Source organism: Nerophis ophidion, linkage group LG11, assembly GCF_033978795.1.
Source record: "Nerophis ophidion isolate RoL-2023_Sa linkage group LG11, RoL_Noph_v1.0, whole genome shotgun sequence".
NCBI lineage: Eukaryota > Metazoa > Chordata > Actinopteri > Syngnathiformes > Syngnathidae > Nerophis > Nerophis ophidion.
In genome coordinates, this window is record NC_084621.1 from 10,118,992 (window position 1) to 10,140,366 (window position 21,375).

Here is a 21,375-nt window from a genome sequence, read left to right on the forward strand (position 1 = left end):
AATCAGGTAATGCACCAACTTATATTCTTGTCTTCATGAAAGATGGGAATCCATATGTTAAACATGCATGTATATTCATTAAAACATCTTTAACATGTCAACAAAAACGGCAAAATAATATAAATTATATACTGTATATATAAATGTATGTATGTATATTTATATGTGTGTGTGTATGTATGTGATATGTGTGTGTGTATGTATATATGAGGTAGATCACATCGACTTGGTCATTTATTAAGTAATTGATTAACTTTAAAAATCTTATTGGGGTGTTACCATTTAGTGGTCAATTGTACGGAATATGTACTGTGATGTGAAATCTACTAATAAAAGTTTCAATCAAACAATCAAAAAGTGTAAAAGAAAAAAGACACTTTTTATTTCAACCCTACTTCCGGTCAAGACTGATCGCACAGTTCCTGTCTTCACAATAAAAGCGCCGCTCCGTCGCGCCTGCGCTAACAAAATAAGAGTCTCCGAAAGCCAGAGCGTACAAGCTAGCAAAACTACGGAGTTTGCCAACAATGTATTTCTTGTAAAGTGTATAAAAACGAATATGGAAGCTGGACAAATAAGATGCCCAAAACAAACGACAGACAGAAAGGAGGAACTTTTTTTTCTCCTCCATTTGAAAACGTGGACATTATCAGCACTATACTGTCTGATTCCAATCAATGCAAGTCATCAGAATCAGGTAATACACCAACTTATATTCTTGTCTTCATGAAAGATAGGAATCTATATGTTAAACATGCATGTATATTCATTAAAACATCTTTAACATGTCAACAAAAACGGCAAAATAATATAAATTATATACTGTATATATAAATGTATGTATGTATATATATATGTGTGTGTGTATGTATGTGATATGTGTGTGTGTATGTATATATGAGGTAGATCACATCGACTTGGTCATTTATTAAGTAATTGATTAACTTTAAAAATCTTATTGGGGTGTTACCATTTAGTGGTCAATTGTACGAAATATGTACTGTACTGTGCAATCTACTAATAAAAGTTTCAATCAATCAATCAAAAAGTGTAAAAGAAAAAAGACACTTTTTATTTCAACCCTACTTCCGGTCAAGACTGATCGCACAGTTCCTGTCTTCACAATAAAAGCGCCGCTCCATCGCGCCTGCGTTAACAAAATAAGAGTCTCCGAAAGCCAGCGCAAACAAACTAGCAAACTACGGAGTTTGCCGCCGATGTATTTCTTGTAAAGTGTATAAAAACGAATATGGAAGCTGGACAAATAAGATGCCAAAGACAAACGACAGACAGAAAGGAGGAACTTTTTTTTCTCCTCCATTTGATAACGTGGACGTTATCAGCACTATACTGTCTGATTCCAATCAATGCAAGTCATCAGAATCAGGTAATACACCAACTTATATTCTTGTCTTCATGAAAGATAGGAATCTATATGTTAAACATGCATGTATATTCATTAAAACACCTTTAACATGTCAACAAAAACGGCAAAATAATATAAATTATATACTGTATATATAAATGTATGTATGTATATATATATATGTGTGTGTGTATGTATGTGATATGTGTGTGTGTATGTATATATGAGGTAGATCACATCGACTTGGTCATTTATTAAGTAATTGATTAACTTTAAAAATCTTATTGGGGTGTTACCATTTAGTGGTCAATTGTACGAAATATGTACTGTGATGTGAAATCTACTAATAAAAGTTTCAATCAATCAATCAAAAAGTGTAAAAGAAAAAAGACACTTTTTATTTCAACCCTACTTCCGGTCAAGACTGATCGCACAGTTCCTGTCTTCACAATAAAAGCGCCGCTCCATCGCGCCTGCGTTAACAAAATAAGAGTCTCCAAAAGCCAGAGCGTACAAGCTAGCAAGCTACGGAGTTTGCCGCCAATGTGTTTCTTGTAAAGTGTATAAAAACGAATATGGAAGCTGGACAAATAAGATGCCAAAAACAAACAACAGACAGAAAGGAGGAACTTTTTTTTCCCCTCCATTTGATAAGGTGGACGTTATCAGCAATATACTGTCTGATTCCAATCAATGCAAGTCATCAGAGTCAGGTAATACACCAACTTATATTCTTGTCTTCATGAAAGATAGGAATCTATATGTTAAACATGCATGTATATTCATTAAAACACCTTTAACATGTCAACAAAAACAGCAAAAAAAAAAAATATAAATTATATACTGTATATATATATTTATGTATGTATGTGTATATACATATATATATGTATATATATACAGTATATATATATATATATATATATATATATATATACGTACTGTACTGTGCAATCTCATAAGACAAGTTTCAATCAATCAATCAATCAATGCCTACTGAGCCTATGGTGCTGTTAAGTTATTGTGGCTCAATGTGCCTTAATTTTTTTTATTTTAATGTAGTATTATTTAATATATATTACGGTTTTAGTTGCTTAAGAGATTTCCTGGCTCTGAATTTGCTCGTAGCTATTTTTATGTTTTTGTGCATTACTTGTTGCCGCAATCATTAAACAAACAGGTTACTCATCAGTTACTCAGTACTTGAATAGTTTTTTCACAACATACTTTTTACTTACACAGGCAAAACTGCTTGTAACTTTCGTTAGGAATGTCGTAGAGACATGAAAACCTCTATGTAGGTCTGACTTAGACTTAGATTTCATACACTTACATCTTTCAGCAAAAATACACAGGAAGTTGGCAAAAACCCTTTCAAAACAAAAGTTTCCAAAAAAATGTCATTTTCGCCTCTTTGAGCTGTAATTTGACCCCCTTAAAATGTTTCAAAACTCCCAAAACTGGACACACACATTAAGACTGGTGAAAATTGCGATCTAATAAAAAAGCAAACCATAAAACTCAAAATTGCGCTCTAGCGCCCCCTAGGAATAAAACAATGACAAAACTGCTCTTGGGAAGAAAACACAGACAAAACTGCTTGTAACTTCCGTTAGGAATGTCGTAGAGACATGAAAATCTCTATGTAGGTCTGACTTAGACCTACATTTCATGCACTTACATCCTTCAGCAATAATCAACTGGAAGTTGGCAAAAACCCCTTCAAAACAAAAAGTTTCCAAAAAAATGTCATTTTTGCCTCTTTGAGCTGTAATTTGACCCCCTTAAAATGCTTCAAAACTCACCAAACTCGACACACACACCATGACTGGTGAAAATTACGATCTAATAAAAAATTTAACCCCAAAACTCAAAATTGTGCTCTAGCGCCCCCTAGGAAAAAACACAGACAAAACTGCTTGTAACTTCCGTTAGGAATGTCGTAGAAACATGAAAACTTCTATGTAGGTCTGACTTAGACCTACATTTCATGCACTTACATCCTTCAGCAAAAATCCACAGGAAGTTGGCAAAAACCCTTTCAAAACAAAAGATTCCTAAAAAATTACATTTTTGCCTCTTTGAGCTGTAATTTGACCCTCTTAAAATGCTTCAAAACTCACCAAACTCGACACACACATCATGAGTGGTGAAAATTGCGATCTAATAAAAAAGCAAACCCCAAAACTCAAAATTGCGCTCTAGCGCCCCCTAGGAAAAAACACAGACAAAACTGCTTGTAACTTCCGGTAGGAATGTCGTAGGGACATGAAAACCTCTATGTAGGTCTGACTTAGACCTACATTTCATGCACTTACATCCTTCAGCAATAATCAACAGGAAGTTGGCAAAAACCCCTTCAAAACAAAAAGTTTCCCAAAAAATGTCCTTTTTGCCTCTTTGAGCTGTAATTTGACCCCCTTAAAGTGCTTCAAAACTCACCAAACTCGACACACACATCATGAGTGGTAAAAACTGCGATCTAATAAAAAAGCAAACCCCAAAACTCAAAATTGTGCTCTGGCGCCCCCTAGGAAAAAACACAGGCAAAACTGCTTGTAACTTTCGTTAGGAATGTCGTAGAGACATGAAAACCTCTATGTAGGTCTGACTTAGACTTAGATTTCATACACTTACATCTTTCAGCAAAAATACACAGGAAGTTGGCAAAAACCCTTTCAAAACAAAAGTTTCCAAAAAAATGTCATTTTCGCCTCTTTGAGCTGTAATTTGACCCCCTTAAAATGTTTCAAAACTCCCAAAACTGGACACACACATTAAGACTGGTGAAAATTGCGATCTAATAAAAAAGCAAACCATAAAACTCAAAATTGCGCTCTAGCGCCCCCTAGGAATAAAACAATGACAAAACTGCTCTTGGGAAGAAAACACAGACAAAACTGCTTGTAACTTCCGTTAGGAATGTCGTAGAGACATGAAAATCTCTATGTAGGTCTGACTTAGACCTACATTTCATGCACTTACATTCTTCAGCAATAATCAACTGGAAGTTGGCAAAAACCCCTTCAAAACAAAAAGTTTCCAAAAAAATGTCATTTTTGCCTCTTTGAGCTGTAATTTGACCCCCCTTAAAGTGCTTCAAAACTCACCAAACTCGACACACACATCATGACTGGTGAAAATTACGATCTAATAAAAAAGTTAACCCCAAAACTCAAAATTGTGCTCTAGCGCCCCCTAGGAAAAAACACAGACAAAACTGCTTGTAACTTCCGTTAGGATGTCGTAGAAACATGAAAACTTCTATGTAGGTCTGACTTAGACCTACATTTCATGCACTTACATCCTTCAGCAAAAATCCACAGGAAGTTGGCAAAAACCCTTTCAAAACAAAAGATTCCTAAAAAATTACATTTTTGCCTCTTTGAGCTGTAATTTGACCCTCTTAAAATGCTTCAAAACTCACCAAACTCGACACACACATCATGAGTGGTGAAAATTGCGATCTAATAAAAAAGCAAACCCCAAAACTCAAAATTGCGCTCTAGCGCCCCCTAGGAAAAAACACAGACAAAACTGCTTGTAACTTCCGGTAGGAATGTCGTAGGGACATGAAAACCTCTATGTAGGTCTGACTTAGACCTACATTTCATGCACTTACATCCTTCAGCAATAATCAACAGGAAGTTGGCAAAAACCCCTTCAAAACAAAAAGTTTCCCAAAAAATGTCCTTTTTGCCTCTTTGAGCTGTAATTTGACCCCCTTAAAGTGCTTCAAAACTCACCAAACTCGACACACACATCATGAGTGGTAAAAACTGCGATCTAATAAAAAAGCAAACCCCAAAACTCAAAATTGTGCTTCTGGCGCCCCCTAGGAAAAAACACAGGCAAAACTGCTTGTAACTTTCCGTTAGGAATGTCGTAGAGACATGAAAACCTCTATGTAGGTCTGACTTAGACTTAGATTTCATACACTTACATCTTTCAGCAAAAATACACAGGAAGTTGGCAAAAACCCTTTCAAAACAAAAGTTTCCAAAAAAATGTCATTTTCGCCTCTTTGAGCTGTAATTTGACCCCTTAAAATGTTTCAAAATCCCAAAACTGGACACACACATTAAGACTGGTGAAAATTGCGATCTAATAAAAAAGCAAACATAAAACTCAAAATTGCGCTCTAGCGCCCCCCTAGGAATAAAACAATGACAAAACTGCTCTTGGGAAGAAAACACAGACAAAACTGCTTGTAACTTCCGTTAGGAATGTCGTAGAGACATGAAAATCTCTATGTAGGTCTGACTAGACCTACATTTCATGCACTTACATTCTTCAGCAATAATCAACTGGAAGTTGGCAAAAACCCCTTCAAAACCAAAAAGTTTCCAAAAAAATGTCATTTTTGCCTCTTTGAGCTGTAATTTGACCCCCTTAAAGTGCTTCAAAACTCACCAAACTCGACACACACATCATGACTGGTGAAAATTACGATCTAATAAAAAAGTTAACCCCCAAAACTCAAAATTGTGCTCTAGCGCCCCCTAGGAAAAAACACAGACAAAACTGCTTGTAACTTCCGGTAGGAATGTCGTAGAAACATGAAAACTTCTATGTAGGTCTGACTTAGACCTACATTTCATGCACTTACATCCTTCAGCAAAAATCCACAGGAAGTTGGCAAAAACCCTTTCAAAACAAAAGATTCCTAAAAAATTAAATTTTTGCCTCTTTGAGCTGATGCTTCAAAACTCACCAAACTGGACACACACATCATGACTGGTGAAAATTGCGATCCAATAAAAAAGCAAACCCCAAAACTCAAAATTGCGCTCTAGCGCCCCCTAGGAATGAAAAAACTGACAAAACTGCTCTTGGGAAGAAAACACAGACAAAACTGCTTGTAACTTCGTTAGGAATGTCGTAGAGACATGAAAATCTCTATGTAGGTCTGACTTAGACCTACCTTTCATGCACTTACATCCTTCAGCAATAATCAACAGGAAGTTGGCAAAAACCCCTTCAAAACAAAAAGTTTCCAAAAAAATGTCATTTTTGCCTCTTTGAGCTGTAATTTGACCCCCTTAAAGTGCTTCAAAACTCACCAAACTCGACACACACATCATGAGTGGTGAAATTTACGATCTAATAAAAAAGCAAACCCCAAAACTCAAAATTGTGCTCTAGCGCCCCCTAGGAAAAAACACAGACAAAACTGCTTGTAACTTCCGTTAAGAATGTCGTAGAGACATGAAAATCTCTATGTAGGTCTGACTTAGACCCACATTTCATGCACTTACATCTTCAGCAAAAACCAACAGGAAGTTGGCAAAAACCCCTTCAAAACAAAACGTTTCCAAAAAAATGTCATTTTTACCTATTTGAGCTGTAATTTGATCCCCTTAAATGCTTCAAAACTCACCAAACTGGACACACACATCAGGACTGGTGAAAATTGTGATCTAATAAAAAAGCAAAACTCAAAACTCCCCAAAACCCGTATTGTATTTATAAGGTTTAATTATTATTATACCGCCGCCTCTTTGAGCTGTAATTTGACCCCCTTAACATGCTTTAAAGCTCACCAAATTTAACACAAACATCAGGACTGGCGAAAATTGGCATCTAACAAAAAACCAAACCCCAAAACTAAAATTGCGCTCTAGTGCCCCCTAGGAATAAAACACTGACAAAACTGTTCTTGGGAAGAAAACAGACAAAACTGCTTGTAACTTCCGGTAGGAATGTCGTAGAAACATGAAAATCTCTATGTAGGTCTGACTAAGACCTACATTTCATGCACTTACATCCTTCAGCAAAAATACACAGGAAGTTGGCAAAAACTCTTTCAAAACAAAAGTTTCCTAAAAAATTTAATTTTTGCCTCTTCGAGCTGATGCTTCAAAACTCACCAAACTGGACACACACATCAGGACTGGTGAAAATTGCGATCTAATAGAAAAGCAAACCCCAAAACTCAAAAGTGCGCTCTAGCGCCCCCTAGGAATAAAACACAGTCAAAACTGCTCTTGAAAAGAAAACACAGACAAAACTGCTTGTAACATCCGGTATGAATATTGTAGAAACATAAAACAAAAACCCCTATGTAGGTCTCCCTTAGACCTATATTTCATTAATTGACATCGTTCAGCAAAAATGAACAAGAAGTTGGCAATTACCCCTTCAAAACAAAAGTTTTGTAAAATCCCGTCACCTTTTTTCAAACATTATCTCCTCTGAACGTGTTTGTTGTGTCGGCTTCAAACTCGCACAGGAAAGAGATTGAACCCTTCTAATTAAAAGTTTCGCAAAGAGTTTTTCTAAATACTCCGGTTTTGATTTTATGAGCCTTCAAAGAACTGTTGCGCTGCTGCTGCTGCACTGCTGCCACCTAAAAGCAGGAAGCACCAGCGTGACCACACAATGCAGAGAAGGTAGGTAATGTGCAGGTAAAGATATGTTGTCTGGGTAAAGGCAGGAAACACCAGCATGTATGAGTGAAAGAAAGAAGCACCAGTGTGACCTCAGGATGCAGGGAAGGTAGGTAATGTGCAGGTAAAGATATGTCGTCTGGGTAAAGGCAGGAAACACCAGCATGTATGGGTGAAAGAAAGAAGCACCAATGTGACCCCAGGATGCAGGGAAGGTAGGTAACGTGCAGGTAAAGATATGTTGTCTGGGTAAAGGCAGGAAACACCAGCAAAAGTCGGTCCCGTTCATCGCTCCTTGTAGCTTTAATTAGACTAGTTATTGTCTAGTTAAAAATATCACTGTGAACCATCTTTGTTGAATACAAACTACGGAACGTAGAGCTTTTAGTGTACTTTTTCCTTTGTGTCAAACGTACGCCCCACAGACCGGGTCGGGCCCGCAAACAGGTTTTACCGGGATGAGTTTGCTAAGTATAAAAATGAGCCGAAATTTTATGAATGAAAGAAACTGCAGTTCTAAATGCGTCCACTTGATGTCGCAATAGCAATTATTTGTATCTTTGCAGATGATGCTACATATGTAAAAAAAATAAAAATAAACCTAAAGATGTTAGTTTAGTCTTTATTTGAAGGGACACTGCACAGAAACATTAGGCTGAAAGACAGATATGTTCCGTACCAGATTATAGCTAAATAGCTAATTTCCATTTGCATTCCCTGGCTACGTAAATTAAAGAAATACAGAAATCATGCAATGAGATTATTACAATAAAATCATACCATATCACGTAATCAAATTAAGAAAAGTCATAAAATGCCCTTTTATGGACACATACTTAATTTACAATACAACCACATTATCACACAAAGACAATACTGTGATGCGGGTTTCGTTCTCCCAAGGATGCAGTCGGGCTTTGGACACGGAGTGCAGGTAAAATATGATTTATTTTAGAATAAAACAGAAAGAGCTAGCATGGGAGCTAGAAAACACAAAAGGCCTTAGCATGGAAGCTAGCGTAAAACAGAACCGGGAACCAAAGTCGTCACTTGTTGCGTGGAGCAAATTAGGAAGCAAGACTGAATGAACGGAGAAGGCAGGCTTAAATAAAGACAGTAATCACAACGCAGGTGCACGTTCGGACGGAACCGAATGAGTTCAAAACAAACAGAAAACACAAAGAGACTCACAAAATCCAAAACACAACATGATCCGGGCAGCGGATCACAACAGATACATGCTCTTGTTCACATCTGTCATTATTTGTAAAAACAACCATGATTTTAACACACACACCTCACAATTTACCACAAAAATGCTGTCATGGATAAATAAAATACACATTAAGTTGATCCGTAAAACAAAGTGTCCACCTTATTGACCGTAGTGAGCAAAGCACACAATCACTAAGGCATGTTTGTGCACCAGTCCAGGAAAATCAGCAAAATACATAAATAATGTACTGTAATTTGATTTTGATATACATTTTATCTTACCACGCAGTCAGTTTATATATCAATGATGAAATCTAAACATTGCAACACATGCCAATACGGCCTTTTTAGTTTACTAAATTGCAATTTTAAATTTCGCACCGAAATATCCTGTTCAACACATCGCAGTATGATGACGCATGCGTGTGACGTCACGGATTGTAGAGGACATTTTGTTCCAGCATCGTTCCCAGCTATTAAGTTGTCTGTTTTCATCGCAAAAGTCCACAGTATTCTGGACATGTGTTGCTGAATCTTTTGCAATTTGTTCAACGAACAATGGAGACATCAAAGAAGAAAGCTGTAGGTGGGAAGCGGTGTATTGCGGCCGCCTTTAGCAACACAAACACAGCCGGTGTTTCATTGTTTACATTCCCGAAAGATGACAATGAAGCTTTACTATGGAACAGAGCGGTCAGGCGAACACGGTTGGATTGGACCACACACACAAAGTACAGTGTATTATGCAGCGATCATTTCGAAAGATCGTGTTTCGAAGAGGGTCCCTTGCCAAGGGCAGAGATGGGCATCGCCACCACCCGTCGACTGGTGATGAAGAAAGGTGCGGGGCCGACCTTCAGGTTGTACAGGTACGACCATATAATCTCACTAAAACACTAGTAACACAATAAGCAGATAAGGGATTTTCCAGAACTATTCTAATAAATGTGTCTAATAACATCTGAATCGCTCCCACTGAATAGTCTTTTTTTTTCTAGTCCTTCACTCTCACTTTCCTCATCCACGAATCTTTCATTTTTTGGTCAAATTAATGGGAAATTTGTCACATTCTCGGTCTGAATCGCTCTCGCTACTGGTGGCCATGATTGTAAACAATGTTCAGATGTGAGGAGCTCCACAACCCGTGACGTCACGCGCACATGGTCTGCTACTTCCGGTACAGGCAAGGCTTTTTTATTAGCGACCAAAAGTTGCCAACTTTATCGTCGATGTTCTCTACTAAATCCTTTCAGCAAAAAATATGGCAATATCGCGAAATGATCAAGTATGACACATAGAATGGACCTGCTATCCCCGTTTAAATGGTAGAGTGGCCGTGCCAGCAACTTGAGGGTTGCAGGTTCGATTCCCGCTTGTGCCAGCCTAGTTACTGTCGTTGTGTCCTTGGGCAAGACACTTTACCCACCTGCTCCCAGTGCCACCCACACTGCTTTAAATGTAACTTAGATATTGGGGTTTCACTATGTAGAGCACTTTGAGTCACTTGAGAAAAGCGCTATATAAATATAATTCACTTCACATCTCATTTCAGTAGGCCTTCAACACCAATGAGTTGACTGATGAACATTATCACATAATTTATTCAGAATGAATAAATAACGGCAAATAAAAATAGAATACTATTTACCGCGACATGTCTTTATTTTTAAGTTCTCGTGCCGTGATTTTCGAAGCAGATTTTTCTCCATGTGGCCCCCAAACTAAAATTAATTTGACACCTCTGGTTTATAATGATTTTTTTTTTAAAATAGGTTTTCAAGCAAACGTTTTTTGCTTTTATTTTTTTCCCCCCAATGGCATTTTATTGGGTACCTTTATCATTTTTCGTAATAAATGTAAAATGCAACAAAACCAATACATGAACCTGTTATAGAGTTCAGTAGAAGCATTTAAGTCTCACCTTAAAACTCATCTGTATACTCTAGCCTTTAAATAGACCTCCTTTTTAGACCAGTTGATCTGCCGCTTCTTTTCTTTTTTCTCCTATGTCCAGCCCCTCCTTTGTGGAGGGGGTCCGGTCGATGACCATGGATGAAGTACTGGCTGTCCAGAGTCGAGACCCAGGATGGACCGCTCGCCTGTGTATCGGTTGGGGACATCTCTACGCTGCTGATCCGCGTCCGCTTGGGATGGTTTCCTGTGGACGGGACTCTCGCTGCTATCTTGGATCCGCTTTGAACTGAACTCTGTGTTTGGAGCCACTATGGGTTGAACTTTCACAGTATCATGTTAGACCCGCTCGACATCCATTGCTTTCGGTCCCCTAGAGGGGGGGGGGGGTTGCCCACATCTGAGGTCCTCTCCAAGGTTTCTCATAGTCAGCATTGTCACTGGCGTCCCACTGGATGTGAATTCTCCCTGCCCACTGGGTGTGAGTTTTCCTTGCCCTTTTGTGGGTTCTTCCGAGGATGTTGTAGTCGTAATGATTTGTGCAGTCCTTTGAGACATTTGTGATTTGGGGCTGTATAAATAAACATTGATTGATTGATTGATTGATAATTAATGTGTGTGGGGATAGGTTGATTGGCAACACTAAAATTGGCCCAAGTGTGTGAATGTTGTCTGTCTATCTGTGTTGGCCCTGTGATGAGGTGGCGACTTGTCCAGGGTGTACACCGCCTTCCGCCCGATTGTAGCTGAGATTGGCGCCAGCGCCCCCCGCGACCCCGAAAGGGAATAAGCGGTAGAAAATGGATGGATGGATGATTGATTAAAAATTTAAAAAAATATTGTAACCCTGGAACAGGCTCTCATGTCGGTGCCTGGTGGTCTGAAGAACCCCCCAAGAGGGCAAGCCCCACACTAACCAATAATAAAGAAATTACTTCTTACCATTAACGCAACTTCTTGAACATAAAAACGCATGAGAATGTTTTATATTTTGAACGTTATTTTGGGATTACAAGTGGAATTATTCATTATTTATCGTGCTGAGCAATGTCAGCCCACATCTGAGGTCCTCTCCAAGGTTTCTCATAGTCAGCATTGTCACTGGCGTCCCACTGGATGTGAATTCTCCCTGCCCACTGGGTGTGAGTTTTCCTTGCCCTTTTGTGGGTTCTTCCGAGGATGTTGTAGTCGTAATGATTTGTGCAGTCCTTTGAGACATGTGTGATTTGGGGCTATATAAATAAACATTGATTGATTGATGGAGCAAACAAACATCTCCCTGCTATCCAGAACTTGCAGCATGTTATGTAAGTTGCGGTGTTAATTGGCTAATAATTAAGCTTGCTGAGCAGACAGCTTCTTGATATCATCTTTTTATTATTGCAGATAATCTCCACGGGACTCTTTCCATTGCTGCCTAAACAAGACAGACACAAGTCGGACGATTTTAGAAGAGTAGGCAGAGAAATACATCACAATGTCTTACAAGCTTTCCAGGGCAACCTTCTTCATGTTGCTATATTCAGGTAAACTTGACATTTTCCTTGTCCTTGTGACTTGTCAGTTACTGTACTTGTTCGTATTTTTTGCAGGTCTTTGCTACGGAGCGGGCATAATCCCGCTTGACTCACTTCGTGGGACAGCTGGACAGAGTGTCACCTCGAGACGTCTCTAAAACCGACACCCGAAGCGTTTCTGGCTCTGACTTGGAGCTTCAACATTACCGACAGTATCGTAACATCGACCAGCGTGGATGTGGAGGGACCGGGCTATGAGGGCCGAATCAGCCTGGATAAGAGCACGGGGTCTTTGGTGCTCAGGAACCTGACGGAGGAAGACAGCGGGGAATATGAGTTGATTATCATCCCGTATGGCGCCGAGGCGATTCATGGACATGTTAACTTGGAGGTGCTGAGTGAGTAAGATCTGACATATGTCTTACGGCAGGGGTAGGGAACCTTTTGATGACCGCATCTGGCTCTCGGATAAATCTGAGCTGACATTGCTCAGCACGATAAATAATGAATAATTCCACTTGTAATCCAAAATAACGTTCAAAATATAAAACATTCTCATGCATTTTTATGTTCAAGAAGTTGCGTTAATGGTAAAAAGTCATTTATGTATTATCGGTTAGTGTGGGGCTTGCCCTCTTGGGGGGTTCTTCAGACCACCAGGCACCGACATGAGAGCCTGTTCCAGGGTTACAATATTTTTTTAAATTTTCAACAAGTCTCGTAGTTGCTTTCCAGCATTTGTCTTTTTCTCTTTCGTTCTCGCTCTCTCCTGGCTGCTGCTTATAAACAGAGTGACAAGTGATTAGAAAACAAGGCCCAGCTGGGCCATCTACCTGTCGCTGATTTCGAGGTCGACCCCTGGCAACACCCCGATTCGCTGCAGGCCCACAGTTCACGCCCCCCTTCACAGTTAGCTTCAGAATAACAATATTATAAAGAATAAGAGACCTATTATACTCTGGAAATGTTGGTCTTACTTGAAATATGGTCAGTGTTGAAGAAAATATTATATGGCTCTTACGGAAATACATTTTAAAAATATTTGGCATCTTGGCTCTCTCTGCCAAAAAGGTTCCCGACCCCTGCTCTAGAGCCAGATGTGGCTATTTTGATGACCGCATCCGGTTCTCGGCTAAATCTGAGCTGACATTGCTCAGCACGATAAATAATGAATAATTCCACTTGTAATCAAAATAACCTTCAAAATATAAAACATTCTCATGCATTTTTATCTTCAAGAATTTGCGTTAATGGTAAGAAGTCATTTATTTATTATTAGTTAGTGTGGGGCTTGCCCTCTTGGGGGTTCTTCAGACCACCAGGCACCGACATGAGAGCCTGTTCCAGGGTTACAATATTTTTTTAAATTTTTAATCAATCAATCAATGTTTATTTATATAGCCCCAAATCACAAATGTCTCAAAGGACTGCACAAATCATCACGACTACAACATCCTCGGAAGAACCCACAAAAGGGCAAGGAAAACTCACACCCAGTGGGCAGGGAGAATTCACATCCAGTGGGACGCCAGTGACAATGCTGACTATGAGAAACCTTGGAGAGGACCTCAGATGTGGGCAACCCCCCCCCCCCCTTCTAGGGGACCGAAAGCAATGGATGTCGAGCGGGTCTAACATGATACTGTGAAAGTTCAATCCATAGTGGCTCCAACACAGCCGCGAAAGTTCAGTTCAAAGCGGATCCAAGATAGCAGCGAGAGTCCCGTCCACAGGAAACCATCTCAAGCGGAGGCGGATCAGCAGCGTAGAGATGTCCCCAACCGATACACAGCCGAGCGGTCCATCCTGGGTCTCGACTCTGGACAGCCAGTACTTCATCCATGGTCATCGGACCGGACCCCCTCCACAAGGGAGGGGGGGGACATAGGAGAAAGAAAAGAAGCGGCAGATCAACTGGTCTAAAAAGGAGGTCTATTTAAAGGGTAGAGTATACAGATGAGTTTTAAGGTGAGACTTAAATGCTTCTACTGAGGTAGCATCTCGAACTGTTACCGGGAGGGCATTCCAGAGTACTGGAGCGAAAGCAATCTATATTTAATGTTTTAATGTACGTTACCACCGGGTTTGTTCATGTGTTATTTGGGAGGGCGGGGGTTTAGTTCATGAGTGAGAACAACATGTGTGCTTTAAAAATATATTCCCTTTTTTGCACACAGGTGAAGTGTCCATACCAAATATGGCCTGTCCGACTGAAAACTTGATGGAAGGTATAAGCTCTGTCAACTTAACCTGCGACGCCAAAGGCACCGTATCAGGCAGAGAGTGGAAGAAAGATGGCAAGCCACTGCAGGCCGGGGACACGGTCGTTTTTTACGACGGCGGCAGAGTGTTATCCATCAGTCCCGTGGACAGGCGAGACTCTGGAGTCTTTCTCTGTAAAGTCAGTAATTCCATCAGCTTTGATACCGCCAAATGCAAACTCAAGGTCTTTTGTGAGTACTCCAACATATGTCGAAATCACTTACACACCACCTCTTTTTATTTTATTTCGTAATAATCTCCTTCCTCCGCTTACCATCTGCTTAGACGGGCCTGATGAAGCGATAATCGATCAGGATCCGGTCGGCGCGGAGCTCGAGGACAGCGTCAATCTGCGCTGCTCGGCCGAATCACTGCCTAAGGCGCAATTCTCCTGGAGGTTCAAGAAGAGTGTCACGTACGGTCCTGAGTACTACATCGAGGAGATGGAAAAGCGGCACTTGGGGAAGTACACCTGCACGGCGCGGAACGAAATCACCGGTCTGGAGGCTTCTGCGGTCCACACATTACGGGGTATTTGAGTTTGTCTTCCTCAAAGCTCATTGACACTCTTAAAGGCCTACTGAAATGAGATTTTCTTATCTAAACGGGGATAGCAGGTCCTTTCTATTTCGCGATATTGCCATATTTTTGCTGAAAGGATTTAGTAGAGAACATCGAGGATAAAGTTCGCAACTTTTGGTCGCTAGTAAAAAAGCCTTGCCTGTACCGGAAGTAGCAGACGATGTGCGCGTGACGTCACGGGTTGTGGAGCTCCTCACATCTGAACATTGTTTATAATCATGGCCACCAGCAGCGAGAGCGATTCGGACCGAGAAAGCGACAATTTCCTCATTAATTTGAGCGAGGATGAAAGATTTATGAATGAGGAAAGTGAGAGTGAAGGGGAAAAAAAAGACAATACAGTGGGAGCGATTCAGATGTTATTAGACAAATTTACTAGGACAATTCTGGCTGTCCTTTGTCACCGATTCTGTTCATAACTTTTATGGACAGAATTTCTAGGCGCAGTCAAGGCGTTGAGGGCTTCCGGTTTGGTGACCGCAGGATTAGGTCTCTGCTTTTTGCAGATGATGTGGTCCTGATGGCTTCATCTGGCCGGGATCTTCAGCTCTCACTGGATCGGTTTGCAGCCGAGTGTGAAGCGACCGGAATGAGAATCAGCACTTCCAAGTCCGAGTCCATGGTTCTTGCCCGGAAAAGGGTGGAATGCCATCTCCGGGTTGGGGAGGAGACCCTGCCCCAAGTGGAGGAGTTCAAGTACCTAGGAGTCTTGTTCACGAGTGGGGGAAGAGTGGATCGTGAGATCGACAGGCGGATCGGTGCGGCGTCTTCAGTAATGCGGACGTTGTATCGATCCGTTGTGCTGAAGAAGGAGCTGAGCCGGAAGGCAAAGCTCTCAATTTACCGGTCGATCTACGTTCCCATCCTCACCTATGGTCATGAGCTTTGGGTCATGACTGAAAGGATAAGATCACGGGTACAAGCGGCCGAAATGAGTTTCCTCCGCCGTGTGGCGGGTCTCTCCCTTAGAGATAGGGTGAGAAGCTCTGCCATCCGGGAGGAACTCAAAGTAAAGCCGCTGCTCCTCCACATGGAGAGGAGCCAGATGAGGTGGTTCGGGCATCTGGTCAGGATGCCACCCGAACGCCTCCCTAGGGAGGTGTTTAGGGCACATCCAACCGGTAGGAGGCCACGGGGAAGACCCAGGACACGTTGGGAAGACTATGTCTCCCGGCTGGCCTGGGAACGCCTCGGGATCCCCCGGGAAGAGCTAGACGAAGTGGCTGGGGAGAGGGAAGTCTGGGTTTCCCTGCTTAGGTTGTTGCCCCCGCGACCCGACCTCGGATAAGCGGAAGAAGATGGATGGATGGAATTCTGGAAAATCCCTTATCTGCTTATTGTGTTACTAGTGTTTTAGTGAGATTATAAGGTCGTACCTATACAACCTGAAGGTCTCCCCCGCACCTTTCTTCAGCACCAGTCGACGGGTGGTGGCGATGCCCATCTCTGCCCTTGGCAAGGGACCCTCTTCGAAACACGATCTTTCAAAATAATCGCTGCATAATTCACTGTACTTTGTGTGTGTGTGTGGTCCAATCCAACCGTGTTCGCTTGACCGCTCTGTTCCATACTAAAGCTTCATTGTCATCTTTCGGGAATGTAAACAATGAAACACCGGCTGTGTTTGTGTGGCTAAAGGTGGCCGCAATACACCGCTTCCCACCTACAGCTTTCTTCTTTGATGTCTCCATTGTTCATTGAACAAATTGCAAAATATTTCAGCAACAGAGATGTCCAGAATACTGTGGAATTATGCGATGAAAACAGACGAGCTAATAGCTGGGATCGATGCTGGAACAAAATGTCCTCGACAATCCGTGACGTCACGCGCACTCTTCATCATACCTAGATGTTTCAGCAAGATATTTCGGCCAAAATTTAAAATGGCAATTTAGTAAATAAACCCGGCCGTATTGTGTGTGTGGTCCAATCCAACCGTGTTCGCTTGACCGCTCTGTTCCATAGTAAAGCTTCATTGTCATCTTTCGGGAATGTAAACAATGAAACACCGACTGTGTTTGTGTTGCTAAAGGCGGCCGCAATACACCGCTTCCCACCTACAGCTTTCTTCTTTGATGTCTCCATTATTCATTGAACAAATTGCAAAAGATTCAGCAACAGAAGTCCAGAATAATGTGGAATTACGCGATGAAAATAGACTTCTTATAGCTGGGAACGATGCTAGAACAAAATGTCCTCTACAATGTGTGACGTAACACGCACGCGTCATCATACCGTGACGTTTCAGCAGGATACTTCGACGTGTAATTTAAAATTTCAATTTAGTAAACTAAAAAGGCCGTATTGGCATGTGTTGCAATGTTAATATTTCATCATTGATATATAAACTATCAGACTTCGTGGTCGCTAGTAGTGGCTTTCAGTAGGCCTTTAATGTACAGCTGCAAATGGAGTAACTAGTTTCTCTTCCGATCCAGACTCTGGCGTTCTCACCAGTACGTCCATGGTGGTTTGCACACTCTCGACATTACTGGGACTCATGTTGATCTGAATGACGGCACCATTTTGGCTCTTTTTTTTTTTTTTTTTTATTGTGACGTCCCATATTTGTCAACTCCACTTCAGCATCAGCAATCTTGACTTTTTTAAATCGGCTAAATTCCAACTGACGCAAATGCTTGTAATGTCCAGTGTGTGATCCTAAAAGCAGTCTTTGGTCTCATCCCCTTTGACCTTTCCATGGAAACTGTTTTATGATCTATTCATCTGTCTTGCAATCCAGTAATAAAAAATATTTCTTAAACCCTGATGAGCCTCTGATAATGTATCATCAGAACACTCACTATAATAAATGTTTATTATGTACTGTATCAGGCTTTGTTGTTGATCTGTTTGTCGTGTGCCAGTCCATGTTTGAACTTTTGTGAATTATTAACGATTTCACAGCACCATTAACATAAACTAATATATTGTTTTGAGATATGGTTGAAAACAAAAAGATTGTCAAGGACAATAATAAATGATTAAAAAAAATCAGCTATAAATATTTAAATGGATACAATTCAGCATAATTAGTACAAATACTGTATTGATAAAATATACATCCATCCAGTTTTTACCGCGTGTCCCTTTTGGGGTTGCTGGAGCCTATCTCAGCTACAATCGGGCGGAAGGCGGCGTACACCCTGGACAAGTCGCCACCTCATCACAGGGCCAACACAGATAGACAACATTCACACTCACATTGCCAATCAACCTATCACCAGGTGTGTGTCCATGGAGGTAGGAGGAAGCCGGAGTACCCGGAGGGAACCATGCAAACTCCACACTCAAAGATCCCGAGCCCGGGATTGAACTCAGGACTACTCAGGACCTTCGTATTGTGAGGGCCTCACAAAACGAAGTGACGGTTCATGGCTGGTGAGGCACTGACTTTTTCAAAGTCAGATTTACAAACGTATGAACCCTAAAGAGTACAGCAGTTAACGGGTTATGTTTAAAAGCTCATACCAGCATTCTTTACACATACAAAGTATAGCACACAAAAAAGCACATTTAAATAAAAAAAATGTTATTATGGAATTACCTTTACTTATAAATGAAGTCCATGCGCAGCTCCTTCTGAACAAAAGCATCGATAACTTGTTTATAGAAGTCTTCCTTATCTTTCTTCAGTTTTAAAAGTCTCTCTGTCTCAATGGAGATCCCTTTCCGAAGCAAACCTTTTAGCTCCGGCGTTGGTCTTTCTTTAATTATTACCTTCTGCTTCGATTGAAAGTCCAGTTTAGAAAACTGTTTTATTTTAGATACCGGTATGTAATCCTCCATGTTAAAAGTCCAGAGGAGAGGTAAAAATAAACGATGCACTTGACTTGCTAACTGTAGCTTGTTGTCACTTCTTCTGCAGCCGAGTAATCCCAAGAATGATCTCTGGGATCACTAGCGCCCTCTACCACCATGAGGCGGGAAAACAGGTGCCTCACACAGTGCGTCTTCGCAGCTGTTTTATGTTTGCTCAGCACAAGAAATAAATTACACACATACAGTTGTTGACAAAATACACTGTACTAAGCGGTAGAAAAATGGATGGATGGATTATATACCTTAGCTAACTAAACTATGGAAATGTATAATATAATTCATATAGCCCTGAAATAATATGAGTCAATAAAGCATTGTATCATTTACTGTAATATTTTCATTGTGACAGACATAAACATGTATTGCATGCTATGGAGTATATTTTCAACATTAGTATCTAATAATGCAACAAATATAATGCTGTCATTGATTTCAAACCTTTAAAAAAAATTGGCCCTGTGATGAGGCGGCGACTTGTCCAGGATGTCCAGCACCCCCTGTGACCCCAAAAGGGACAAGCTGTCACATTGTGTTAGTGATGAACCCCAAAATGCAGAGATGGCGGCAGGCATTGTGCGGGAAAACATGATTTAAATTAACACTAAAACAAGAACAAACAAAAAGGCGCGCACAAGGTGGAGAACAAACTTGGCCATAAACAGAAACACTTACTGTGACACGAAAGAACTATGGCATGAGCAGAGTGAACAGAAGTAGACACAGCTGCAACGATAAGTAATAATGACATTGACAAGTAGTGGTGACTATAATAAATGGGTTGTACTTGTATAGCGCTTTTCTACCTTCAAGGTACTCAAAGCGCTTTGACACTACTTCCACATTTACCCATTCACACACACATTCACACACTGATGGAGGGAGCTGCCATGCAAGGCGCTAACCAACACCCATCAGGGGCAAGGGTGAAGTGTCTTGCTCAGGACACAACGGATGTGACGAGGTTGGTACTAGGTGGGGATTGAACCAGGGACCCTCGGGTTGCGCACGGCTACTCTTCCACTGCGCCATTAAAGGGGAACATTATCACAATCCAGCACTGCCTGATGAAGAAAGCTGGTCAAAATAGTAACTGGCTGATTGACACCAGGTGTGGTCCGGTGTCAATAAGCCACAGCTGAGGGGGAAAAGCACTCAGGGAGAAAATCAGGAAATTACCAAAATAAAAGTGCTGACAGGAACAAAGAGGAAAAAACTAACATAGCCAAATGGTCAAGGACAAGGCTGACACAAGCGGTAGGAAATGGATGGATGGAAATATCTGCCTGAGTTATATCACAGCAAGGTATTCATCAAATTGTACACTGTAGAAATAACAATAGATTTTATAGTAAAAAAAAAACTGGCAGCTCATTAGCCAGGATTTTACAGTACAAAAATATTATAGTACCGTTTTTACATTTACAGTAACGTGCTGTAAAAACCATCGTACATTTGACGATGAAGTTGTGGCCAGTTTTTTTGGTCTTTTTTTTAACTGGAATTTTTTTTTTTACAGTGTATGTAATACAAATATAATAATCAGATGCACAGCAATTCATTTTAAAACATCATGAGGGGATTTCTTATACATTTACATTCATAAATTATGTACGCTACAAGCGGCCCTCTGAGGGTAGCTATAACTGCAACGTGGCCCTTAGTGTAACCGTGTTCGACACCCCTGTTTTACAAGAAGCAAGCTGCAATATCCAGTGTTATTCACCACCTTCAGAATATTGTTGTAATATGGATAATATAATAAAGTATTTGTCATGATTCGTGGTCATGTTCAGTTTAGTTATGTTCTGTTAGTTTTGGACTTCCTTAGTTCCTGGTTGCACTTCCTTGTTTGTTTTGTCACGATCGGGTCGCATGGTATTGCGCAATTTTGTTCTCCCATGAATTGATTAACGTGGAAAAACTTATTCGGGTGTTACCATTTAGTGGTCAATTGTACGGAATATATGCAATCTACTAATAAAAGTATCAATCAATCAATGCAAAGGACAATCCGGACGAAAACGTAAAGGTAGGATGATTTAATAAATAATACAAAGTACTAAACAGACAGAAACAAACAAAAGAACAGCGTGCCGAACGCACGGGAAGCTAAGGCTAAGACTTAGCACAGAGTCTGGAACCAGAAACATAAACGCGACTGTTGCTTACCGCCAACAAGGAACCCAGGACGAGCGATAAAAAGGGCAGGCTTAAATACAGTCTCTTACAAGTGTGTCCCAAAAAAACCGAGTGCGGGATCGTTCCTCCAACGCAAACATAGACACTCCGGACAACAACGTAAAGGTAAGAA

General features: G+C 40.7%; 1 protein-coding gene across 1 annotated transcript; it reads left to right on the top strand.

The window, feature by feature from the left end:
• Window positions 1-12,507: 12,507 nt before the first annotated feature.
• LOC133562420 (carcinoembryonic antigen-related cell adhesion molecule 1-like) lies at window positions 12,508-18,030 on the top strand (the record flags this gene model as incomplete). The annotated part of the gene is made up of 4 exons (XM_061916606.1): window positions 12,508-12,796; window positions 14,576-14,851; window positions 14,946-15,191; window positions 17,681-18,030. Coding segments are annotated over 4 exons (885 nt in total), but the record flags the coding sequence as incomplete, so codon positions are not given.
• Between the last annotated feature and the right edge of the window lie 3,345 nt (window positions 18,031-21,375).